This window comes from Coregonus lavaretus (assembly GCF_964263955.1).
Source record: "Coregonus lavaretus genome assembly, chromosome: 20".
Lineage (NCBI taxonomy): Eukaryota > Metazoa > Chordata > Actinopteri > Salmoniformes > Salmonidae > Coregonus > Coregonus lavaretus.
Window position 1 is genome coordinate 25,394,934 of NC_140007.1, and position 27,722 is coordinate 25,422,655.

At 42.8% G+C, this 27,722-nt stretch overlaps 1 protein-coding gene across 1 annotated transcript; it reads left to right on the plus strand.

Moving 5' to 3' along the window:
- Positions 1–473: 473 nt before the first annotated feature.
- On the plus strand, positions 474–26,866 carry LOC311148094 (matrix metalloproteinase-23-like; the record flags this gene model as incomplete). The annotated part of the gene is made up of 8 exons (XM_084185006.1): positions 474–602; positions 16,943–17,082; positions 17,303–17,442; positions 17,875–18,042; positions 24,397–24,561; positions 24,937–25,047; positions 26,056–26,182; positions 26,338–26,866. 8 exons carry the CDS (start codon positions 474–476, stop codon positions 26,510–26,512), a joined length of 1,155 nt encoding a protein of 384 aa, XP_084041132.1. The 3' UTR covers positions 26,513–26,866.
- Positions 26,867–27,722: the final 856 nt, after the last annotated feature.

Below are 27,722 nucleotides of genomic sequence, written 5' to 3' on the forward strand. Positions count from 1 at the left end.
CAACCTAATATTGCTATATGCGCATACCTCAGCTAAAATGAGAGACCTGCACATAGACATTTGAGTAATTTTTTTCTCTTCAAATTAATAAGCAGTCAAAAATAATAGTTTTGTTAAAATAGTTTTGAGATTGTCGACTACATGTAGCTGGTTTCCTTTCCATTTAAACTTGTCGAGCTCTGAACTTCATTTAAAGTAATGTGAAACCATTTGGCAGACTGTGCGGAAAAGCGCTGCGGCCGAGGGTTGTATAGCTGCAGACTTTTTGATGCAGCCTTGAGCTGGCGGCGGGTGACGAAGGATTCCACAACCCATTCCGCTGGACTGTGCTTTGCCACCCTTATCCTCAATTGAAAATATTGTGTTCAAATAAAAGGATTCAATGGCCATTGATATCCATGGGGATAGATGGTGGTGAAATTGACTAGTCTGTCTTTGTTGAGGGAATGTTTCTGGAAGTTGATATCGCAACGATGGTGTGTCAGACGTTCAGAAGTTTACAAAGAGGCGATTTCAGTGCTCCTTTGCTTGCTGTGACGGTGCTTGGGGTTCTGTTCGCAGGGATGCAAGAAACCACAGCATTTCCCACCTGGAGAATAGAGGTATGGTGTGACAATTCCACTTTCTAACGACATACCTCTTATTGCACCGGCTCATTCAGTTTCTATACTGGACAGGTTAAGAAAACCACATTCCTGGAATAAGTTATGATCAAAACTTTGGATGTTGAAACCCATTAAGGACAACAAAAAACAACAACATTTGAACTTATTTTCTCTCGCTCTGTGTCTACCAAGAGATCTGCTTTGTGACAACTGTTGGACAACAGCACATTTTAAATAAAAAAAATGTCATTGTAATATGAAGCACATTTGTCGTTAGATGTTAAAGGACTATAGCCTACTATGACTTCATCAGACATTTACATTTACATTTTACAGACAGAAATCTATATGCCAATACACAATCATTAATTATGCACGAGATAATGTAGCCTTTTCCTATTCAATAATTAGAGGAATTCTGTAGTTTTGATGGTGCAATAAAATTGTAGGCCTTCAAAATAGACTACCTATCCACTGGATATGCTACAGTTAGTGGAAAATATTAAGGACAAAAATCTATTATGGAGTTGAATATGGATTGGATAGTTTCATCCAACTGGGCACACACTTGTTGAATCAACTTAGTTTCCAAGTCATTTCAAAGAAAATTAAATCTTATTTCTCACATGCTTGGTAAACAACAGGTGTGGACTAACCGTAAAATGTTTACTTATGGTCCTTCCCAACAATGCAGAGAGAAAGAAAATAGAGAAATAATAGAAAAGTGAAACACGTAATAATAAAAGTAATAATAGTAATAATAGAGACACAATGAGTAACGATAACTTGGATATATACAAAGGGTACCAGTACCGAGTCAATGTGTAGGGGTACGAGGTAATTGAGGTAGATATGTACATATAACTAGAAATAAAGTGAGGGATAGTAAATAGCAGCATATGTGATGAGTCAAAACAGTTAGTGCAAAAAGGGGCAAAGCAGATAGTCCGGGTAGCTATTTGGTTAACTATTTAACTAACTATTTAGCAGTCTTATGGCTTAGGGGTAGAAGCTGTTCAGGGTCTTGTTGGTTCGAGACTTGGTGCATTGATACGGCTTGCCGTGCAATAGCAGAGGGAACAGTCTATGACTTGGGTGGCTGGAGTCTTTTAAAATGTTTAGGGCCTTCCTCTGACACCGCCTGGTATAGAGGTCCTGGATGGCAGGGAGCTCGGCCCCAGTGATGTACTGGGCCGTCCGCACATTTTTATTTGTTTTATTTAACCTTTATTTAACTAGGCAAGTCAGTTAAGAACAAATTCTTACTTACAATGACGGCCTACCAAGAGGCAAAAGGCCTCCTGCGGGGACAGGGGCTGGGATTAAAAATAAAAATGTAGGACAAAACACACATCACGACAAGAGAGACACCACAACACTACATAAAGAGAGACCTAAGACAACAACACAGCATGGCATCAACACATGACAACAACATGGTAGCAACACAACATGACAACAACACAGTAGCAACATAACATGGTAGCAGCTCAAACATGGTACAAACATTGTTGGGCACAGACGACAGCACAAAGAGCAAAAAGGTAGAGACAACAATACATCACACGATGCAACCACAAGTGTCAGTAAGAGTGTCCATGATTTAGTATTTGAATGTAGAGATGGAGATAAAACTGTCCAGTTTGTGTGTTTTTCTGCAGCTCGTTCCAGTCGCTAGCTGCAGCGAACTGAAAAGAGGAGCGACGCAGGGATGTGTGTGCCTTGGGGACCTTTAACAGAATGTGACTGGCAGAACAGGTGTTGTATGTGGGAATGAGGGCTGCAGGTATCTCAGATAGGGGGAGTGAGGCCTAAGAGGATTTTAAGTAATAAGCATCAACCAGTGGGTCTTGCGTCGGGTATACAGAGATTACCAGTTTACAGAGGAGTATAGAGTGCAGTGATGTGTCCTATAAGGAGCATTGGTGGCAAATCTGATAGCTGAATGGTAAAGAATATCTAGCTGCTCGAGAGCACCCTTACCTGCTGATCTATAAATCTCCGTAATCTAGCATGGGTAGGATGGTCATTTGAATCAGGGTTCGTTTGGCAGCTATGGTGAAAGAGGAGCGATTACGATAGAGGAAACCAAATCTAGATTTAACCTTAGCCTGCAGCTTGGATATGTGCTGAGAGAAGGACAGTGTACCGTCTAGCCATACACCCAAGTACTTGTATGAGGTGACTACCTCAAGCTTTATACCCTCAGAGGTAGTAATCACACCGGTGGGGAGAGGGGCATTCTTCTTACCGAACCACATTACCTTTGTTTTGGAGATCTTCAGAACAAGGTTAAGGGCAGAGAAAGCTTGTTGGACACTAAGGAAGCTTTGTTGTAGAGCGTTTAACACAAAATCCGGGGAGGGGCCAGCTGAGTATAAGACTGTATCATCTGCATATAAATGGATGAGAGATCTTCCTACTGCCTGAGCTAAGTTGTTGATGTAAATTGAGAAGAGCGTGAGGCCTAGGATTGAGCCTTGGGGTACTCCCTTGGTGAAAGGCAGTGGCTGAGACAGCAGATGTTCTGACTTTATACACTGCACTCTTTGAGAGAGGTATTTAGCAAACCAGGCCAAATACCAACACTCCTTAGCCGACCCACAAGAATGGAATGCTCTACCGTATCAAAAGCTTTAGCCAAGTCGGAAAAAATAGCAGCACAACATTGCTTAGAATCAAGGGCAATGGTGACATCATTTAGGACCTTTACGGTTGCAGTGACACATCCATAACTTGAGCGGAAACGAGATTGCATATCAGAGACAATATTATAGACATCAAGAAAGCAGTCAGTTGATTATTGACAAGTTTTTCCAACACTTTTGATAAACAGGGCAAGATAGAAATTGTCTTATACAGTGGCTTGCGAAAGTATTCACCCCCCTTGGCATTTTTCCTATTTTGTTGCCTTACAACCTGAAATTAAAATTGATTTTTGGGAGGTTTGTATCATTTGATTTACACAACATGCCTACCACTTTGAAGATGCAAAATAATTTTTGGGGTGAAACAAACAAGAAATAAGACAAAAAAACAGAAAACTTGAGCGTGCATAACTATTCACCCCCCCCAAAGTCAATACTTTGAAGAGCCACCTTTTGCCGCAATTACAGCTTCAAGTCTCTTGGGGTATGTCTCTATAAGCTTGGCACATCTAGCCACTGGGATTTTTGCCCATTCTTCAAGGTAAAACTGCTCCAGCTCCTTCAAGTTGGATGGGTTCCGCTGGTGTACATCAATCTTTAAGTCATACTACAGATTCTCAATTGGATTGAGGTCTGGGCTTTGACTAGGCCATTCCAAGATATTTAAATGTTTCCCCTTAAACCACTCGAGTGTTGCTTTAGCAGTATGCTTAGGGTCGTTGTCCTGCAGGAAGGTGAACCTTGGTCCCAGTCTCAAATCTTTGGAAGACTGAAACAAGTTTCCCTCAAGAATTTCCTTGTATTTAGCGCCATCCATCATTCCTTCAATTCTGACCAGTTTCCCAGTCCCTGACGATGAAAAACATCCCAATAGCATGATGCTGCCACCACCATGCTTCACCGTGGGGGTGGTGTTCTCGGGGTGATGAGAGGTGTTGGGTTTGCGCCAGACATATCGTTTTCCTTGATGGCCGAAAAGCAAAAGTTTCGTCTCATCTGACCAGAGTAACCTTCTTCCATATGTTTGGGGAGTCTCCCACATGCCTTTTGGCGAACGTGTTTGCTTATTTTTTTCTTTAAGCAATGGCTTTTTTCTGGCCACTCTTCCGTATAGCCCAGCTCTGTGGAGTGTACGGCTTAAAGTGGTCCTATGGACAGATACTCCAATCTCTGTTGTGGAGCTTTGCAGCTCCTTCAGGGTTATCTTTGGTCTCTTTGTTGCCTCTCTGATTAATGCCTGCCTTGCCTGGTCCATGAGTTTTGGTGGGCGGCCCTCTCTTTTGGCCGGTTTGTTGTGGTGCCATATTCTTTCAATTTTTGAATAATTTATTTAATGGTGTTCCGTGGGATGTTCAAAGTTTCTGATATTTTTTTATAACCCAACCCTGAACAACGTTGTCCCTGACCTGTTTGGAGAGCTCCTTGGTCTTCATGGTGCCGCTTGCTTGGTGGTGCCCCTTGCTTAGTGGTGTTGCAGACTCCGGGGCCTTTCAGAACAGGTGTATATATACTGAGATCATGTGACACTTAGATTGCACACAGGTGGACTTTATTTAACTAATTATGTGACTTCTGAAGGTAATTGGTTGCACCAGATCTTATTTAGGGGCTTCATAGCAAAGGGGGTGAATACACATGCACGCACCACATTTCCGTTATTTATTGTTTAGAATTCTTTGAAACAAGTTACTTTTTTCATTTCACTTCACCAATTTGGACTATTTTGTGTATGTCCATTACATGAAATCCAAATAAAAATCCATTTAAATTACAGGTTGTAATGCAACAAAATAGGAAAAACGGCTGAGTCAAATAGGAATCCTGACTTAATGAAGTGGTGATTAAAGAGCTCAGCCATGTGCTCCTCGTCAGTAACAACCACATCATCAACATTAAGGGACATGGGCCGCTGGGAGGAGGGGTTATTCTCCAGGTCTTTCACCGTTTTTCAGAACTTCTTGGGGTTAGACCCACAGAGAGAGAACTGCTCCTTAAAGTAACTAACTTTGGCCTTCAAGATAGCCTGAGAGCACTTACAGTATTTCTCATTTGCGTGAATGACAGCCAGTCAGCCTGAGTATTTGTGTGCCGAGCCTTTCGCCAAATGGTGTTCTTGAGGTGGAGTAACCCTGCCAGATCACGGTCGAACCAGGGACTGAACATGTTTTTAATTCTAATTTTCTTTATGGGGGCGTGCTTGTTAACAGTACCACTGAAAATATAAGCGTTTTCGACAGAGGGGATCAAGCTGATTCTATACCAATTTACAGAGGCCAAGTCATGAAAGAAGGCTTGCCCATTAAAGTTTTTCAGCAAGCGTCTATGACAAATCAGTACAGGTAACTGAGCAGCCATTACACAGTCTGTAAAACAGTGATCACTAAGGTCATTACAGAAAACACCAGACTGATACATATCAGCATTATTTGTGAGGATAACATCAAGGAGAGTAGCCTTTTCTGGGTGTTTGGAGTCACACCTTGTGGGATTGGTAATAATCTGAGAGAGGTTTAGGGAGTCCCATTGTTTTAGGACTTGGTCAGGTGGTTTAAGCATGTCCCAGTTTAGAGGTGGTTAGAATAGGATGGGAGGCCAAGAGTCCGTGTAACAAATAGAGAGTCAGAGTCGCGAGTGTGGAAAAAACATTGTCTGTCCAACGGTCAGATAAACGAGCAAGTTTATAGTCAACAAAGCACGCAGGTATCATAGGGAAAATAGCATAAAGCACAAGAAAAAATGAAACGACTCATTGTAAGTTCAAAGAGTCACTCGCCCCAACAAGATAACTTGAGAGAATAGCTCTCTGAGTCGAGTAGGCTATAAAAGTCTGAGATAAAATAAATAAAAAGTAGGCCTATACTAGTTAATTAAAGTGTTTCTGAGTAAGCTCACATAATAAGCTTCACAAGTTAATTAGCCTACATAAAATTCTGATCAGTCCAAAGTCTGCGGTGTGTGTGTATGTGCGTGTGTGCTGGAGGCGAACGAAAGCTCAGGAGAGAGGGGGGAGTGTGGTGGGGGTACCTGTACCAGACAGGGGAGACAGGCCAGGGCAGACGGGGAACAGATCACCGGGTGGGATCCAAGCAGCAGTGCAGCAGGCAACGGGAGTAGGTGTCACACCCGCTTGGGAGAAGCTTTTTTCGGGAGGCTGAGGAGAGGAGGCGTTTAACCTTACCAGACAGGTGTGTGGTAGAGCAGATAAAAACGTCCAAAGCTAAAAGCTTTGTGAAGAATTATGTTAAAGTTGGCTTGAGTTTCGATATTCGCCAGACATTCGGGCCTTCAAACATCAATGATGAAAACCCAAAACCAGGAACTACTGCTGCTCATAATCACATAATTATACGTGAGCTATGACAGATTCTCGCCTGTAATGTGTCCACTGTCCACTTTACGCTGCAGCGGCGTCAGGTAGCCTCGAGGTTAGAGCGTTGGGCCAGTAACCAAAGGTTGCTGGTTCAAATACCAGCGCTGACAAGGTAAAATAATATGTCGCTGTGCCCTTGAGCAAGGCACTTAATCCTGATTGCTTCAGGGGCGTTGTATAATGGTAACTGTGACCCCACTCTCTGCAGGAGTAGGGCTATGCAAAAAAAAGCACATTTCCATTACACACTTGTGTAAGAGGACAAATATAAGCACCACCCAAATTATTATTGGAGTTGGCATAACAAGTGGTGATGCAGCCAGTCAAGATCCTCTCAATGGTGCAGCTGTATAACTTTTTGAGGATCTGAGGGCCCCCCCTGAGGGGGAAGAGGTGTTGTCGTGCCCTCTTCATGACTGTGTTGGTGTGTTTGGACCATCCTTAGTGATGAGGGCACCAAGGAACTTGATATTCTCTACCTGCTCCAGTACAGCCCTGTCAATGTGGATGGGGGTGTGCTCGGCCCTCCATTTCCTGTAGTCCACGATTAGCTCCTTTGTCTTGCTGACGTTGAGGGAGAGGTTGTTGTCCTGGCATTACACTGCCAGGTCTCTGACCTCCTCCCTGATGGCTGTTTCATCGTCATCGGTGATCAGGCCTACCACCGTCATGTCGTCTGCAAACTTAATGATGGTGTTGGAGTCGTGCGCGGCCACGCACTCGTGGGTGAACAGGGAGTACAGGAGGGGACTAAGCACGCACCCCTGAGGGGCCCCCATGTTGAGGATAAGCGTGGTGGATGTGTGATTGCCTACCCTCACCACCCGGGGGTATACCATCAGGAAGTCCCAGGGTCCTTAGCTTAGTGATGAGCTTGGAGTGCACTATGGTGTTGAACGCTGAGCTGTAGTCAATGAACAGCATTCTCACGTAGGTGTTCCTTTTGTTCAAGTGGGAAAGGGCAGTGTGGAGTGCAATATAAATTGTGTTATCTGTGGATCTGTTGGGGCGGTATGCGAATTGGAGTAGGTCCAGGGTGTCTGGGATGATAGTATTGATGTGAGCCATGACCAGCCTTTCTAAGCATTTCATGGCTACAGATGTGAGCGCTACGGGGCAATAGTCATTTATACAGGTTGCCTTAGCGTTTCTGGACACAGGGACTATGGTGGTCTGCTTGAAACATCAGGGAGAGGTTGAAAATGTCAGTGAAAACACTTGTCAGCTCCATCGGCGCATGCTCTGAGTACGCATCCTGGTAATCCGTCTAGCCCTGCGGCCTTGTGAATGTGAACCTGTTTAAAAGTCTTACTCACATTGGCTACAGAGAGCGTGATCACACAGTCGTCCGGAACAGCTGGTGCTCTTACACATGATTCAGTGTTGCTTGCTTCGAAGCGAGCATAAAAGGCATTTAGCTCGTCTGGTAGGCTCACGTCACTGGGCAGCTCGCAACTGGGTTTCCCTTAGTAATTTGTGATGGTTTGCAAGCCCTGCCACATCCGACGAGCATCAGAGCCATTGTAGTAGGTTTCGATCTTAGTCCTGTATTGATGCTTTGCCTGTTTGATGGTTCGTCGGAGGGCGTAGCGGGATTTCTTATAAGCGTACGGGTTAGTGTCCCACTCCTTGAAAGCGTCAGCTCTAGCAGATCAGTGTGGATGTTGCCTGTAATCCATGGCTTCTGGTTGGGATATGTACGTACTGTCACTGTGGGGACGACGTCGTCGATGCACTTATTAATGAATCCGGAGACTGATGTGGTATACTCCTCAATGCCATCGGATGAGTCCCAGAACATATTCCAGTCTGTGCTAGCGAAACAGTCCTGTAGCTTAGCATCTGTTTCATCAGACCACTTCCGTATTGAGCGCGTCACTGGTATTTTCTGTTTGAGTTTTTGCTTGTAAGCAGGAATTAGGAGGATAGAGTTATGGTCAGATTTGCCAAATGGAGGGCAAGGGAGAGCTTTGTATGCGTCTCTGTGTGTGGAGTAAAGATAATCTAGAGTTTTTTCGCCTCTAGTTGCACAGGTGACATGCTGGTAGAAATGAGGTAAGACAGATTTCAGTTTTCCTGCATTAAAATCACCGGCCACTAGGAGTGCTGCCTCTGGATGAGCATTTTCTTGTTCGCTTATGGCCCTAAACAGCTTGTTGAGTGCGGTCTTAGTGACAGCATTGGTTTGTGGTGGTAAATAAACAGCTACGAAAAATATGTATGAAAACTCTCTTGGTAAATAGTACATTTTTGGTCTCCAAAAACAGGCTGACAGCAAACATACGGCGGCAGGTAGCTTAGTGGTTAAGAGCGTTGTGCCAGTAACCCGAAAGGTCGCTGGTTCTAATCCCCGAGCCGACTAGGTAAAAAATCTGTCGATGTGCCCTTGAGCAAAGCACTTAACCCTAATTGCTCCTGTAAGTCGCTCTGGATAAGAGCGTCTGCTAAATGACTAAAAATGTAAATGTAATACGAAATACTAACTATGACTATAAACAACAATGAAACAGGGAGAACACTTCTCAAGTACCTGTACATACATCTCGCTATCAGACACTGTTTGGCATCGAGAAACTAGCAGAGAAAACAGAGTAAGGGAACACAGGGAAGTGAGGGCATAAATACACAGGTGACACCAATAGGATAATGATTAGTCCAGACTGTGAGTGAGGAGGTGCCGAAGGTTGTCGGAGGATGACACCTAGTGGGTCGCTCCGGAACTGCGACCCCTTCTGTAACAGCTGGGAGTCTAGGCCTCAGCTCTTGGCAAAGCTCTTGTTTTCCTGAGGATTGAGGAACATTGGAAATCTTGAAGGAATGCATAGTGTATACATAGTTTCCTTTTCATAGAGATATTTTACCAGTATAGATTCTGATTGATCAAATAGCCAATTCTTTAGGTTCTATTTCCACTGTATTTGTATGTAAGTTTGAAAACGTTGTATATAAACAATGCAAAGAGGTCAGGTCGTGTTGGTCCAATACTTTATCGTTGATGGTAAGGTGTTTGTGGAGTAGAGCTGTTGATAGGCTAAATTAGCTTATTCACTTGTTGTAAAAGTCACCTGTCACAAAGTCACCTAAAGTGATTTGGATAATCAGTCATACATTGTATACTTTAACTGTATATTTTACATTATATTACTATTATGTAATAATAACATAGTCACAATATATTTCTAACCGCTCTGAAATAGTAAACACCTAACTGGCCTCTTTCAAAGCTGTAAAACGAGAATAGAATCTAGCTGTTATTATTTGGAGAGTCTTATTTGTCCCTCTCCAAAGGGACATCAGACAAACTGTATCTGCAAAATGTATCATACTTAAAGTTTGGAAAGCAATTTTACTGCTGACCACTTCCTTTTTCCACAAGATGGAATGCCCTCGCATGAAAATGTAATACGTAGTTATGTGCTGTAGTAACTGCAGCATTACAATAGAGTTGAATATCCTCAGCTAGTCAAGTCAAACCAGAACTCTTGCAGCATGGAAATGTTGATTGTTTTGATTTTGAACACGTGGTTGATAACTATCAATACTGTATAAATGAATACCATAAATCACAACTGTCAGTTCAACTAACAGTGTTAGTAGATTACAGTACGAAGTTACAGACACACAGGTTCAGACTTGACCTGGTAACACTTTACTTGAAGGGGGTATACATAAGACATTCAAAATAGTTTTCAAAATAAAAGTTCATTTTCATTACGGGACTAAAAGTCTAAAAGTAACACTGAAATATATCTTTATTTATCCATTGTAGAACAGAAGTTTGTACAATGGAATTTGTACAATGGATCAGAACACATATTTTTGGCTTATTTTAGCATAGAACACGCTGTATGCCTAACATTACATTATTTTAACAGAGAACACACTGTATGCCTAACATTACATTATTTTAGCAGAGAACACACTGTAGGCCTAACATTACATTATTTTAGCAGAGAACACACTGTAGGCCTAACATTACATTATTTTAGCAGAGAACACACTGTAGGCCTGACATTACATTATTTTAGCAGAGAACACACTGTAGGCCTAACATTACATTATTTTAGCTGAGAACACGCTTTAGGCCTAACTTTAGCAGAGAACACACTGTAGGCCTAACATTACATTTATTATTGGTGCTCCAGGCCAGAACTCGCTTTAGGCCAGGTACTATGTTTACTTCAGATTAGCTTTCTCCCGGATACTGTCACAGAAAAGGTCTTAATTCAATAACATAATATTGATCTTTAAGGGCTGTTTATCCAGTGGCATCCTGCAGCATTGAAAGATCACAAGAGAGGATACAAAATACTCAATGCAAACCGTCACTAACCGCTTACCCTGTGCTGCTCCAAGCCTGTTACATGAAGTGGGTCAGAGGGTTGGGGACTGTGGTAGTAAAAATACAAATTTCCACTGTACAATAGATAAATAAAGAGCTATTTCAAGGGACTTTTATTTTGAAAACTTCTCACAAATGATGTTGAATAAATGTGTTATAAGGTTTGTTATTAATGATACTGCAACACTGTTATATAAAGGTATACCGTTGTTATATAACTGGTTTCATAAAGGTGTTATGCATGCTTTATGTATACCCCCTTCAGGTAAAGTGTTACCACTTACTTTTACTATATTTTACTCCTTTTACTCTCGAGTTCCCTCCATGAATACTTCTGTTCTTCCATGTCATGTTGTTACCAATATTCATCCTTAGTTCTTTGGTCAGGTTCAGACACTGGATCCTAAGTCAAGTCAGTCACATCATAATAATCTGTCATAATAAAATGTTGATTGGTCAAAGATTGATTAGTGAAAAAAAGAACACAATTGGGCTGCCTGTGTAAATGCAGCCATCGAAAGGAGATAGGAACACTAACAGTGACAGAACACTAAGCACTAGCTATGGATGATAGTTCATTACTATCATCCCCCATCCTGACATCTCTGCACTGGCTCCCCGTCTCATTCCGGATTGAATTTCTGCTGACTTTCCAGTGTATTCATGGCAATGCCCCTCATTATCTCAAAGAACTGCGCACCCTCCATAACCCCATCCGCACCCTCAGGTCAATCGATAGCCTGCTCCTCCATGACCAAGCTCCGCTCCTTGTGGGATCAGGCTTTCAGCCTCTGGAAAACCCTCCCGGCCTAAAAACGGTTCTCTTTAGGAAGGCTTTCTGTTGATAGCTGTGCTCCTTGGTGTCCTTGTCCCTTGTAGCGTTAGCTGTGTTCTTTGTGTCAGTTGCCCTGTCTAGTTGTGTCAATATTTGTTATTCTATTTGATAATTGTTTTTATTTTATGCACTTTGATATTATTCTGTAAAATGAAAATGAAATTATTATTATAAACACAAAGACAAACGCTATGTTATCTAAAAAAAAGTTGAAACCCAGCTAACACAGAACATATCCATCACTTTCCCTAAAGGTTCTCCTTTGATTATTTGCCAAACAATTTTCCCATAAAGTTCTGGAAACCCAAATTAGTTTGCTGGGAATCCAGATCGTGATCATAAATATAAATGAAATCTGGATGTTGAAGTGACACAGGCACGTGCACAGATAAGGCTCTACCTGTGCAGAGCACATGCTCCTTTGCCCTTCCAGGCTCTAATACTGTATATATTTATTTTGTAAACAGTTTTTTTCATTGTTGTTCTGAACCCACTGCCCGCAAGTCGTCATTAAATTCAAGTAAAATATGTTTCATTTAATTAGCCATTAAGATGTGGCCATCTATTGCTTTTATGTAACTAAATAGGAGTATGTGCGTGTGTGTTTGTCCGGCATTTGTTGTGGGAGGGTGGGGATGTTGGAGGGGAGGGGGGGTATGGGATGGACCACGGGAATTATTTGCTAGGATAATAATTGCTTGTCAATAAATTTAATGTAATACAATGGCAATCCGGGTTATATGTTAAAATCCTACGCATGAACTGCCAACATTATTACGCATATTAATTGATAATGATGGAAAATAGGATATGCATAATTCTTTTTAAATAGTTATATACAGTGGGGGGAAAAGTATTTAGTCAGCCAGCAATTGTGCAAGTTCTCCCACTTAAAAAGATGAGAGAGGCCTGTAATTTTCATCATAGGTACACGTCAACTATGACAGACAAAATGAGAAAAATAAATCCAGAAAATCACATTGTAGGATTTTTAATGAATTTATTTGCAAATTATGGTGGAAAATAAGTATTTGGTCAATAACAAAAGTTTCTCAATACTTTGTTATATACCCTTTGTTGGCAATGACACAGGTCAAACGTTTTCTGTAAGTCTTCACAATGTTTTCACACACTGTTGCTGGTATTTTGGCCCATTCCTCCATGCAGATCTCCTCTAGAGCAGTGATGTTTTGGGGCTGTCGCTGGGCAACACGGACTTTCAACTCCCTCCAAAGATTTTCTATGGGGTTGAGATCTGGAGACTGGCTAGGCCACTCCAGGACCTTGAAATGCTTCTTACGAAGCCACTCCTTCATTTTTACATATTTACATTTTAGTCATTTAGCAGACGCTCTTATCCAGAGCGACTTACAGTTTGTGAGTGCATACATTTTCATACTTGAACAGGAAGGTGTCGCGGCGGTCCTTCGTTGCCCAGGCGGTGTGTTTGGGATCATTGTCATGCTGAAAGACCCAGCCACGTTTCATCTTCAATGCCCTTGCTGATGGAAGGAGGTTTTCACTCAAAATCTCACGATACATGGCCCCATTCATTCTTTCCTTTACACGGATCAGTCGTCCTGGTCCCTTTGCAGAAAAACAGCCCCAAAGCATGATGTTTCCACCCCCATGCTTCACAGTAGGTATGGTGTTCTTTGGATGCAACTCAGCATTCAAATGTTTGTCCTCCAAACACGACGAGTTGAGTTTTTACCAAAAAGTTCTATTTTGGTTTCATCTGACCATATGACATTCTCCCAATCCTCTTCTGGATCATCCAAATGCACTCTAGCAAACTTCAGACGGGCCTGGACATATACTGGCTTAAGCAGGGGGACACGTCTGGCACTGCAGGATTTGAGTCCCTGGCGGCGTAGTGTGTTACTGATGGTAGGCTTTGTTACTTTGGTCCCAGCTCTCTGCAGGTCATTCACTAGGTCCCCCCGTGTGGTTCTGGGATTTTTGCTCACCGTTCTTGTGATCATTTTGACCCCACAGGGTGAGATCTTGCGTGGAGCCCCAGATCGAGGGAGATTATCAGTGGTCTTATATGTCTTCCATTTTCTAATAATTGCTCCCACAGTTGATTTCTTCAAACCAAGCTGCTTACCTATTGCAGATTCAGTCTTCCCAGCCTGGTGCAGGTCTACAATTTTGTTTCTGGTGTCCTTTGACAGCTCTTTGGTCTTGGCCATAGTGGAGTTTGGAGTGTGACTGTTTGAGGTTGTGGACAGGTGTCTTTTATACTGATAACAAGTTCAAACAGGTGCCATTAATACAGGTAACGAGTGGAGGACAGAGGAGCCTCTTAAATAAGAAGTTACAGGTCTGTGAGAGCCAGAAATCTTGCTTGTTTGTAGGTGACCAAATACTTATTTTCCACCATAATTTGCAAATAAATTCATAAAAAATCCTACAATGTGATTTTCTGGATTTTTTTTCCTCAATTTGTCTGTCATAGTTGACGTGTATCTATGATGAAAATTACAGGCCTCTCTCATCTTTTTAAGTGGGAGAACTTGCACAATTGGTGGCTGACTAAATACTTTTTTCCCCCACTGTGTGTATATATATATATATATATATATTAGGGGTGTAACGATTCGTTTTAACAACGATTCGATTTGTATCACGATTCGTGGTTGTCGATACGATTCAAGGACGATATTGGTTCATTTAGAACGATACGATCCGAAACGATTCAGTGACTTGAAATCGATTCAGTAACCTTTTAGCCAAAAATTCAACCAGTGTGACTGAAATAAATACCTGGATACTGGACAGTGCAGGTGAAGTTTCCTAGATTCCTGTTTCTTGTAAGGACCGCAATGGTGGCTTGATAATTTCTCGCTCGTCGGCTTCTCCTCTGTCGTCCGCCATGCTATGTTTTGTTGTCTTTGCGCCTTTGCGCTGCTGTTGGCGCGATGACGTCACGGATAGGCAGACTGAATCGAGTAATGTTTAAAGCCTTTATCATTAAAAGTGCTAAGAAAAAACATCCATATAAAGTCTGACGTGCTTAAATCCAATGGGTTATTTCCTAGTATCGATACAATCGATTTATTACATTTTAAAACGATGTTAGATCGATATATGTTGTCCAAAAGGCCAACTCGCCGAGCACAGATCGATGTAGTTGGATCATAGGAATATAAATCGATACATCGATGTAGTAGATGGATCGTTACACCCCTAATATATATACACAGTGGGGAGAACAAGTATTTGATACACTGACGATTTTGCAGGTTTTCCTACTTACAAAGCATGTAGAGGTCTGTAATTTTTATCATAGGTACACTTCAACAGTGAGAGACGGAATATAAAACAAAAATCCAGAAAATCACATTGTATGATTTTTAAGTAATTAATTTGCATTTTATTGCATGACATAAGTATTTGATCACCTACCAACCAGTAAGAATTCCGTATCTCACAGACCTGTTAATTTTCTTTAAGAAGCCCTCCTGTTCTCCACTCATTACCTGTATTAACTGCACCTGTTTGAACTCGTTACCTGTATAAAAGACACCTGTCCACACACTCAATCAAACAGACTCCAACCTCTCCACAATGGCCAATACCAGAGAGCTGTGTAAGAACATCAGGGATAAAATTGTAGACCTGCACAAGGCTGGGATGGGCTACAGGACAATAGGCAAGCAGCTTGGTGAGAAGGCAACAACTGTTGGCGCAATTATTAGAAAATGGAAGAAGTTCAAGATGACGATGCAAGATCTCACCTCGTGGGGCATCAATGATAATGAGGAAGGTGAGGGATCAGCCCAGAACTACACGGCAGGACCTGGTCAATGACCTGAAGAGAACTGGGACCACAGTCTCAAAGAAAACCATTAGTAACACACTACGCCGTCATGGATTAAAATCCTGCAGCGCACGCAAGGTCCCCCTGCTCAAGCCAGCGCATGTCCAGGCCCATCTGAAGTTTGCCAATGACCATCTGGATGATCCAGAGGAGGAATGGGAGAAGGTCATGTGGTCTAATGAGACAAAAATAGAGCTTTTGGGTCTAAACTCCACTCGCCGTGTTTGGAGGAAGAAGAAGGATGAGTACAACCCCAAGAACACCATCCCAACCGTGAAGCATGGAGGTGGAAACATCATTCTTTGGGGATGCTTTTCTGCAAAGGGGACAGGACGACTGCACCGTATTGAGGGGAGGATGGATGGGGCCATGTATCGCGAGATCTTGGCCAACAACCTCCTTCCCTCAGTAAGAGCATTGAAGATGGGTCGTGCCTGGGTCTTCCAGCATGACAACGACCCGAAACACACAGCCAGGGCAACTAAAGAGTGGCTCCGTAAGAAGCATCTCAAGGTCCTGGAGTGGCCTAGCCAGTCTCCAGACCTGAACCCAATAGAAAATCTTTGAAGGGAGCTGAAAGTCCGTATTGCCCAGCGACAGCCCCGAAACCTGAAGGATCTGGAGAAGGTCTGTATGGAGGAGTGGGCCAAAATCCCTGCTGCAGTGTGTGCAAACCTGGTCAAGACCTACAGGAAACGTATGATCTCTGTAATTGCAAACAAAGGTTTCTGTACCAAATATTAAGTTCTGCTTTTCTGATGTATCAAATACTTATGTCATGCAATGAAATGCAAATGAATTACTTAAAAATCATACAATGTGATTTTCTGGATTTTTGTTTTAGATTCCGTCTCTCACAGTTGAAATGTACCTATGATAAAAATTACAGACCTCTACATGCTTTGTAAGTAGGAAAACCTGCAAAATCGGCAGTGTATCAAATACTTGTTCTCCCCACTGTATATAAAAAACATGGGAGATTGGAAGTGATGCAGACAATTACATTGATAGAAGTTACAATCTATCTGCAATATTAAGCTGATCTACCCCCATAAAAAAAAAAAAAAAAAAAGATGTGGCCATCTATTGCTTTTATGTAACTAAATAGGTCATAATAGATCAACAATTCTGTGACCACAGTTGCAGATATTTGTTTTGGGGGGTGCCCTTTTTTTTATCTTGAGCACCCGCCCCCCCAAAAGGTCTATGCACGGGCCTGAAATGACATCTGTGTCCAGTAGGTTGTAACTCCTTCCCTCGCTCCTAACTGGTCGAGCCACGTCTCAGGTGGTTAATCTACTATTTTTTTGTCCAAGGAAGAAGCTCACACCTCCGGTGTGTTGATTATTGGGATTCGCAAAGATGCCCACTCACAGGTTCTCCACCTCTCCAGGAACAAGCGCTACACCTTCACCCCTGAGAAACTAAAATGGGACAAGTTCAAGCTCACATACAAGTATGGAGATTACTTTTTTTCACTCTTTCCTTTCTAACCAAAAGTTTACTGCCTAAAAACAAAAGGAAATGCTGTTTTATTTGACTTCAGACATATTTACGAGGGACGGTTGTCTTAGAGCTTTATTCAGGTGTTTTGATAGCGGCCATTGATTTAACTGATTTCTGCTGTTGTAATATGCCAAGTGGTTTCCTCAGATAATCACATTGTGTCTGTGCAGGCTGCTCTCTTTCCCAAGGAACCTGATGAATGCCAGTGACACGCGCCGGGGCATCGCCAAAGCCTTCACTATGTGGAGTGACGTCTCACCCTTCAGCTTTAGAGAGCTTCCCGCTGACCAGGAGGCAGACATCAAGATAGGTGGGGGCACAACAACATATACTGTACCTAAAGCATATCAGGCATGATGACTCGCATATAGCCCTATTCTAGTAGTAGGCCTACACAGTGAAATGGGCCTGAAATGCCATCAGCATTTGAATTTAACAAATCTGCCTCTACGGTATAGTTATCTAATGTTCAGTGTGAATTATGCCTGAGAAAGAGTCTTGTACACTTTCCAAGCATGTGTAATAATTTTTAAGTGACCTAAATCATGCCGAAGCTGTCCCAGTGGGAGCACCACGGTCTGCGACTCTTGTTCCATAAATACATTATTGGTGCAAATGTGAGAAATGTCTGTCATCCCCAGGGGGGTTGAAAAGTTTGTCCTTTGAAATCCATCATCTTCTAGACTGTATGTAGAATGAGATAGAGGCTGGAGACTAAGGTACAGCTCTCTCTTTTTGGCAGGCTTCTACCCCATCAACCATACAGACTGTCTGCAGTCCTACTTGCACCACTGTTTTGACGGCATTACCGGCGAACTGGCCCACGCCTTCTTCCCCCCGACGGGGGAGATACACTTTGACGACCATGAGTATTGGATTCTGGGAAACATGCGCTTCAGCTGGAAAAAAGGCATGTACCTCTTTCCGGTTTTTGTAAGCTGCTGTTGTGCACTCAGCACCAAAGCTACTTTCTGGATATCCAGTTCAATTATTGTCAGATGCACTGGGTTGAATAGTATACATTGTTGTAGACACTGTAGTTGGTAATTATGTCTTGAAGCTGGAAAAGTACACAGTGTAATACTGTTCCTAAATGTGTAATGGTTGGTTACTGTGATCTTATAGCAGGAATGGGCAACTGGCGGCCCCCCTTTTGAAGGCCCTCGGATCAATTTGGTTGTTCATCAACAGTTTTTCTCTTGTTATGTCAGTCACTGATAGTCACTCAGTTAGCCCATGTCAGCTAAATTTTTTTAAATTAGTCTAGTCCATTCATCCAAACTTCTTGCGGGCATCTGCGTAGCCAGGCTCTAAAATAGAACTTGGTTGACACTTGACTACTCATTGGTTTTTACAAGCAGATACCCACGTGCGTGATTGAAAGATGAGCGAGGTCCAGTTGGTGGTGGTAATGCTCCTTAAAGTTGGTTGCCAACCGCAATATCAAATCCACAGACGAAGAAGAAGAAGAATGAACGGGGAGAGATTAATCAAAGAAAATGTACTAAAAACTAACTAGGTTTCCCTTTTTTATCTGTGGATTAATTGTTGGAGTAGAGAATAAATGATTTTGTATGACCATATGCATTTCAGGTAAAATAACAACCCAATGTTTATCTCCCAGGACAAATTAACAGCAAGCTAGCTAAATGTCCATGAATGTTTCATGTGTTTCGACCTGTCCCAAAATTAATATAGTTGGTTCACAGTTGGTTTTGGTATTTTAACCTCTGTGTCTTTTCACAGTCCCCAGGTCCAGAACAAATTCAAGGAAACGTATAGTATTATACAGAGCCATGAGTGCATGGAACTCCCTTCCATCTTATATAGCGCAAGTGAACAGCAAATTTGGTTTCAGAAAACAAATAAAGCAACACCTCATGGCACAATGCCTCTCCCCCATGTGACCTACTTGTTGTGTATATGTACTGACATGTACAGTATGTGTAAGTGATAGATGCACACACACACACTACATGTTAATATTTTTAAAGGTACAGTGCATTCGGAAAGTATTCAGACCCCTTGACTTTTTCCACATTTTGTTACGTTACAGCCTAATTCTAAAATGGATTAAATTGTTTGTTTTCCTCATCAATCTACACACAATACCCCATAATGACAAAGCAAAAACAGGTTTTTAGAAATGTTTGCAAATGTAAAAGTAAAAAACGGAAATATCACATTTACATAAGTATACAGACCCTTTAGTCAGAACTTTGTTGAAGCAACTCTGGCAGCGATTACAGCCTCAAGTCTTCTTGGGTATGACACTACAAGCTTGGCACACCTGTATTTGGGGAGTTTCTCCCATTATTTTCTGCAGATTCTGTCAAGCTCTGTCAGGTTGGATGGGGAGAGTCGCTGCACAGCTATTTTCAGGTCTCTCCAGAGATGTTCGATCGGGTTCAAATCCGGGCTCTGGCTGGGCCACTCAAGGACATTCAGAGACTTGTCCTGAAGCCATTCCTGCGTTGTCTTGGCTGTGTGCTTAGGGTCGTTGTCCTGTTGGAAGGTGAACCTTTGCCCCAGTCTGATGTCCTGAGCGCTCTGGAGCAGGTTTTCATCAAGGATCTCTTTGTACTTTGCTCCATTCATGTTTCCCTCGATCCTAACTAGTCTCCCAGTCCCTGCCACTGAAAAACATCCCCACAGCATGATGCTGCCACCAACATGCTTCGCCATAGGGATAGTGCCAGGTTTCCTCCAGACGTGATGCTTGGCATTCAGGCCAAAGAGTTCAATCTTGGTTTCATCAGACCACAGAATCTTGTTTCTCATGGTCTGAGAGTCCTTTAGGTGCCTTTTGGCAAACTCCAAGCGGGCTGTCATGTGCCTTTTACTGAGGAGTGGCTGCAGAGATGGTTGTCCTTCTGGAAGGTTCTCCCATCTCCACAGAGGAACTCTGGAGCTCTGTCAGTGAGCATCGGGTTCCTTTTCTCCCGATTTCTCAGTTTGGCCGGGGACCCTCAATGCTGCAGAAATATTTTGGTACCCTTCCCCAGATCTGTGCCTCGACACAATCCTGTCTCAGAGCTCTACGGACAATTCCTTCGACCTCATGGCTTGGTCTTTGCTCTGACATGCACTGTGAACTGTGAGATCATGTCCAATCAATTGAATTTACCACAGGTGGACTCCAAAGAAGTTGTAGAACTATCTCAAGGATGATCAATGGAAACAAGATGCACCTGAGCTCAATTTCGAGTCTCATAGCAAAGGGTCTGAATACTTATGTAAATAAGGTATTTCAGTTTTTAATTTGTAATACATTTGCAGAAAATTCTAAAAACCTGTTTTCTCTTTGTCATTATGGGGTATTGTGTATAGATTTATGATAACATATACATTTTTTAGATACATTTTAGAATAAGGCTATAACGTAACAAAATGTGGAAAAAGTCAAGGGGTCTGAATACTTTCCGAATGCACTAATGGATTGAATAAATACAAATCCTCATAATGACAAAGCGAAAACAGGTTTTTAGAAATTGTTGCAAATGTATTAAAAATAAAAAACAGAAATACCTTATTTACATAATTATTCAGCCCCTTTGCTATGAGACTTGAAATTGAGCTCAGGTGCATCCTGTTTCCATTGATCATCCTTGAGATGTTTCTACAACTTGATTGGAGTCCACCTGTGGTAAATTCAATTGATAGGACATGATTTGGAAAGGCACACACCTTTCTATATAAGGTCCCACAGTTGACAGTGCATGTCAGAACAAAAACCAAGCCATGAGGTCGAAGGAATTGTCCCTAGAGCTCAGAGACAGGATTTTGTCGAGGCACAGATCTGGGGAAGGGTACCAAAACATTTCTGCAGCATTGAAGGTCCCCAAGAACACAGTGGCCTCCATCATTATTAAATGGAAGATGTTTGGAACCACCAAGACTCTTCCTAGAGCTGGCCGCCCTGCCAAACTGAGCAATCGGGGGAGAAGTGCCTTGGTCAGGGAGGTGACCAAGAACCTGATTTTCACTCTGACAGAGCTCTAGAGTTCCTCTGTGGAGATGGGATAAACTTCCAGAATGACAACCATCTCTGCAGCACTCCACCAATCAGGCCTTTATGGTAGAGTGGCCAGACGGAAGCCACTCCTCAGTAAAAGGCACATGACAGCCCACTTGGAGTTTTCCAAAAGGCACCTAAAGGACTCTCAGACCATGAGAAACAAGATTCTGTGGTCTGATGAAACCAAGATTGAACTCTTTGGCCTGAATGCCAAGCCTCACGTCTGGAGGAAACCTGGCACTATCCCTACGGCGAAGCATGGTGGTGGCAGCATCATGGTGTGGGGATGTTTTTCAGTGGCAGGGACTGGGAGACCAGTCAGGATCGAGGCAAAGATGAACGGAGCAAAGTACAGAGCGATCCTTGATGAAAACCTGCTCCAGAGCCCTCAGGACCTCAGACTGGTGGCGAAGGTTCACCTTCCAACAGGACAACGACCCTAAGCACACAGCCAAGACAATGCAGTAGTGGCTTCGGGACAAGTCTCTGAATGTCCCTGAGTGGCACAGCCAGAGCCCGGACTTGAACCTGATCGAATATCTTTTGAAAGACCAGAAAATAGCTGTGCAGCAACGCTCCACATCCAACCTGACACAGCTTGAGAGGATCTGCAGAGAAGAATGGGAGAAACTCCCCAAATACAGGTGTGCCAAGCTTGTAGCGTCATACCCAAGAAGACTCAATGCTGTAATCGCTGCCAAAGGTGCTTCAACAAAGTACTGAGTAAAGGGTCAGAATACTTATGTAAATGTGTTTTCAGTTTTTTATTTTTAATAAATTAGCAAACATTTCTAAAAACCTGTTTTTGCTTTGTCATTATGGGGTATTGTGTGTAGATTGATGAGGGAAAAAAACAATTTAATCAATTTTAGAATAAGGCTGTAACGTAACAAAATGTGTAAAAAGTCAAGGGGTCTGAATACTTTCCGAAGGCACTGTAAATTGTGAAGTATTTTGTCTGTAATGTCTCTTTCATTATGTTTCGTACCACAGTAAGACCAGCTGTCGCCATTGGCGTTGGCTAATGGGGATCCTGATAAATCAAATAAATGAACGCGTCTGGTGGGGATAGACAAAATCAACATGCGCACGCAGATGCACACGCGGAGCCGGTTTGGTTAGTGTGGCTTTTATTAGCAAATATATACTACCGAACAAAGAAATATCAACATTTATAATCATTACTTGTGTTCAAACGTATGAAGTTATCAAAATGTCTGTTGATCAGTGGCCTCTCAAACTGTACACTTCTATGAGAATTTGACCCCTGAGAGTGTGGCAGTTTGAACAAAACAGTTTCAAGAGCATAAAACCACAAGAAAACCATAAAAACATTTTAAATTGATGCTTTTCGCCCCACTGTCACTAACCACGTTTCCATCCACAGTTTTTATGAAAGTAAAGTCACATGCTATTTTTAAAAAAAAATCACTAGTGTGATGGAAACAGAAGGTGTCAGTAAAATTTAGAAATGTCGACAATTTGTTTGTTCGACATGGTGGGATGTTTTTGTCGGTAAAATTAATTATGTGACGAATTGCGGTGGAAATTATTTCTTGTTGATATCATGATGTCGAGGTTTGCAGTCACTTGATGCTATGTTGTGTGGTCCTCCCACTGCAACTTGGAAAAGCATGCACAGTTTAGGCTACAGGGTGGTGAAAGTACACGGTGATGAGCTTATGCTCCTTTTTAACCATGGCCCTTCATGATGAGTTCAGACTTTTTGTGGCCCCCACCACCATCAAAGTTGCCTATCTGGCTTAGAGCTTTGCAGCTTGTGGCGTTGTTGTTAGATCAACTGTATTTCAGTCTTGTCTCCTTCATCGACACTGATCTGAAAAGACAGGTATAGGTGAAAGCCATATGTTGTTAACCCACTCAGGACTAGCTTCCATGTGTGTAGTTCCTTTAGATACACTACATGACCAAAAGTATGTGGACACCTGCTCGTCGAACACGTCATTCTAAAATTATGGACATTAATATGGAGTTGGTCCCCCCTTTGCCGCTATAACAGCTTCCACTCTTCTGGGAAGGCTTTCCACTAGATGTTGGAACATTGCTGCAGGGACTTGCTTCCATTCAGCCACAAGAGCATTAATGAGGTTGGGCACTGATGTTGGGCGATTATGCCTGACTCGCAGTCGATGTTCCAATTCATCCCAAAGGCGTTTGATGGGGTTGAGGTCAGGGCTCTGTGGAGGCTAGTCAAGTTCTTCCACACCGATATTGACAAACCATTTCTGTATCTACTTTGCTTTGTGCACTGGGGCATTGTCATGCTGAAACAGGAAAGGGCTTTCCCCAAACTAATGCCACAAAGTAGGAAGCACAGAATCGTCTAGAATGTAATTGTATGCTGTAGCGTTAAGATTTCCCTTCACTGGAACTAAGGGGCCTAGCCCGAACCATGAAAAAGAAACGCAGAACATTATACCTCCTCCACTGAACTTTACAATTGGCACTATGTATTCGGGCAGGTAGCGTTCTCCTGGAATCCGCCAAACCCAGATTCGTCCGTCGGACTGCTAGATGGTGAAGCGTGATTCATCACTCTAGAGAACGCGTTTCCACTGCTCCAGAGTCCAATGGCGGCGAGCTTTACACCACTCCAGCCGACGCTTGGTATTGCGCATGGTGATTTTAGGCTTGTGTGCGGCTGCTCGGCCATGGAAATCCATTTCATGAAGCTCCCGACGAACAGTTATTGCGCTGACGTTGCTCTAAGAGGCAGTTTGGAACTCGGTAGTGAGTGTTGCAACCGAGGACAGATTATTTTTATGCGCTTCAGCATTCGGCGGTCCTGTTCTGTGAGCTTGTGTGGCCTACCACTTCGTGGCTGAGCCTTCGTTGCTCCTAGATGTTTCCAGTTCACAATAACAGCACTTACAGTTGACCGGGGCAGCTCTAGCCGTGCAGAAATTTGACAAACTGACTTTTTGGAAAGGTAGCATCCTATGACGGTGCCACGTTGAAAGTCACTGAGCTCTTCAGTACGGGCCATTCTACTGCCAATGTTTGTCTATGGAGATTGCATGGCTGTGTGCTCGATTTTATACACCTGTCAGCAACGGGTGTGGCTGAAATGGCCAAATCCACTCATTTGAAGGGGTGTCCACATACTAACTAGTGTATTTCCGTGGATGAGGAAAATAAGAGGGAAAGGACAATAGCCACTTTAGACTCAAGATGCACCCCAATTGCCGAGACAGAATTAACAGTGTTGTGTTGTTATTTGTGCAGGGGTGTGGCTGACAGACTTGGTCCATGTAGCGGCTCACGAGATTGGCCACATCCTGGGCCTCATGCACTCCCTGAACCCTAAAGCCATCATGCATCTGAACGCAACTCTGACGGGGCGCAAGCTCATCACACAGGACGAGGTGTGGGGCTTGCACCGACTCTACGGTACGCCAAGCGCCCACAAGCAAATAGCCCTATATTACAGACACAGAGAAACAATGGTATTACATTGTTTTGTAGCACAAAACAACCAATCGGTACTTAGCATATTTTATACTTTAAAGAACCAATTTATATAGGGTTTATAGAGCATTCATTAAGTCTTCATAAGCACTACATAGCTGCTTCACAAATAATTTAGACGCAACACCATTGCCTGCTGCAAGTAAATGTGGCATTATTGAGTATTGTTGAATCTCTCATAATACAGTGAGTCATTGTAATTGTGCAGGCAGATTGTCTTCCCAAATGGCTTTGCTGCTGCTAAAGTTGCTCTCTGGTCCCTCTCTCCCCACTCCTTCTTCTCCTCCTCTCCTGTAGGCTGTTTGGATAGATTATTTATCTGTCCAGCCTGGGCGAGGAAAGGCTATTGCGACAGCAAGCGCAAGCTCATGCAGAAGCACTGCCCCTCCAGCTGTGATTTCTGTTACGGTAAGAGCAGCACTGCAGAGGAAAAAATGATTACAATCAATCTACTGGTGCAAGGAATTGCTCAGTAACGTTTGCCAAAGCAGCGAAACGCAGCCAACAAAGTCCAGCCATGCAGAACCATGAGGGTTTGCAGCCCTTCTGATTTAAAGGCAGATTAGATACTTGCCTGTGGAGTAGTCATTCACAAAGAATTAACTCTGGATGAGACCCAGTCTGCCTTACAAAGCATGTCAGTGAGGCACCTCGACAGCTTGAATTCCCATAACCTCCACAGCCAGTCTCACCAGGGCCGAGGCCTCCAGTTGCACAACAGGTTATGACTCCTCCTCACCCCGGCAGCCATAGATTGTTGTGGGTTTGTCCGATTTTTGTGTGTAACAAGGGAGAACGTGGAGGAGAGAGGATACCATTCCTTGCTCCTAATATGTTCCTCATTGTTGATTGGGAAACGTTGTACGGCTGTGGAAAATTCCAGAGTTACTCCAAACCACTGGAATTTCAGACTGTGGCTTGAGACACGGAAGGTCAATTTGGGATTTTTGTGGCCCAAAGTAGTGGCTGTCTTTTAAAAATACTTCCAGCTGGTCATGAGGCACAACGTTGAGATTACACTGATAGAATGGCTGTAGCACTTAGGTAGCCCTAAATTAACTAGCTAGACAATGTCCTTCATCGTCTACAAATGGCTTCTGACAGGTGCCAGTGACTTTTTTATGCACAACATGTAGATAGATAGGAGGGAGATATTACGCTTAATTTGAGTGCTTATATCTTGGGGGATAATTTGAAGTTTAATGATCCTAAATTCCCACTCAGATCAGGGTAAACAATTTGTAAGGCGGCATTTTCTGGGAGCTTCTTAGTTTACTTTTTGGAGTAAGCATGTCATGAAAAGACATTAACATCCCCATTGTGAAATGAAAGCCATACTATACAGTCATGTCTGGTTAAGACTTTATACAGAAGTGGATATCCCAGCCTTTAGCCTTGTGTTCCCTAACTCCTCAGAGTTCCCCTTTCCCACCGTGGCCCCCACCCCCACCCCCCAACGGACCAAACACAAGCTGGTGGCTGAGGGGAAGAAGCTCACCTTCCGATGTGGGAAGAAAATTGCAGCTAAGAAAGGCAAAGTATAGTGAGTATGGATTATTTAGTCCAACATCACTTCTAACAAATCATGATATCCTACCAACAATGGATTGAATTTAAATGGATTTGACCCCAATCCTGATATTATGCGCTCTCTGAAAGATCTTTCTAAGCTAGGTGTATTTACTTGTGTTTCCGTAGCTGGTACAAGGACGGAGAGCTTCTGGAGTACTCCCACCCTGGCTATCTCTCCTTAAAGGACGACCACATCAGTATTGTGGCCAATGCTATCAACGAGGGCACATACACCTGCATTGTGAGGAAAAAGAACAAGGTCCTCACCAACTACTCCTGGAGGGTACGTGTGCGCTTCTGAGGGCGATGCCACCCTCTGCACACAGAAGCACTGGGTATTAGCACAGACACAAGACCATAGAAAAATAATTCCTAGAAAACGCAAAGCCCCTCAGACCACTGCAATTTCACTGCACCCTCTTGGGTACACTCAAAATGGCCACCAGTCCACCTATTGACTTGAATGTGGATGTCCGTTCTAGGAATTATATTTCCATGCACACGTTCACTCACACAAACATTGCTTGGTCAAACGGGGACTTCACTCACTTGGGCACATATTTTTATGTATGTACGTTCTATTTCTAAACAATCATGTTTTATGTCTTTTTTTTGTCATGCATTTTCATATGTACACAATAAACACTTCTGTGATAAGTAGTATATTGAATAATGATGTAAAATTACATTTTGTGACGATCGAGTACAAATTAGATACACTGCTGGCATTGTTTCTGTTATGTGAACAATAGACTGATCATTTTAGTTAGAGGTCACTAACACTTACAGGCTAGCTAGTAGCCTCAGACTTGAAATATTGTCCTGAAATGTTTTATAATTTTGCCTAACCTGGCTATATTATGCCATGGGTAATGCATTCTAAAGCTACTGCCTCTTAATGCATGCCATCTAAATAATGTACTGTCTGAATTGAAGTTGCGTAAACCAAAAACATTGTTTACAGTCACTGTAACTATTTGTACCTTTATTCACATATGGAACACCTCAGATATCCTTTAGGTGGAGCCAATGCTTTGCCTCCAGAAGGTGCCGTTCCACTAACAGCTCCCTTTCCATGCTCATTTGACACATCGGGTGTAATAATCCACAGAAGGGCTTAGAGGGGACTCGCAGATAAAACGGATTAATGTACATTTCCATTTGTGTTGGTTCTAAAGAGTCTCCAGACGAGGGAACGTTTTGCAACTGTTTCAGTCCGAGCAGCCAACAGTCTCCCAGGAATGAGATTGCACTGTTTATTTTCCTCCAGCTAGAAATCAAAGAATTTATTGGTTTAGTCCTAAAAATTGCAGAGCCACTTTAACAATAAAGACAGAGAAGTCTGGGGCTCTTTTCCCTGAAAGAACAAAGTCCTGAGACAAAGTGTGCAGTGCAAAGAATTACATCACTCTTGGACGGCTACTATTGAGCTGGATTCAACGCTGGGATTTTTGGGGGACTCAACTTCCCTTCATTTTTTCCCTTTGGCAGGCAGTGTGTGGTGCTGTTTG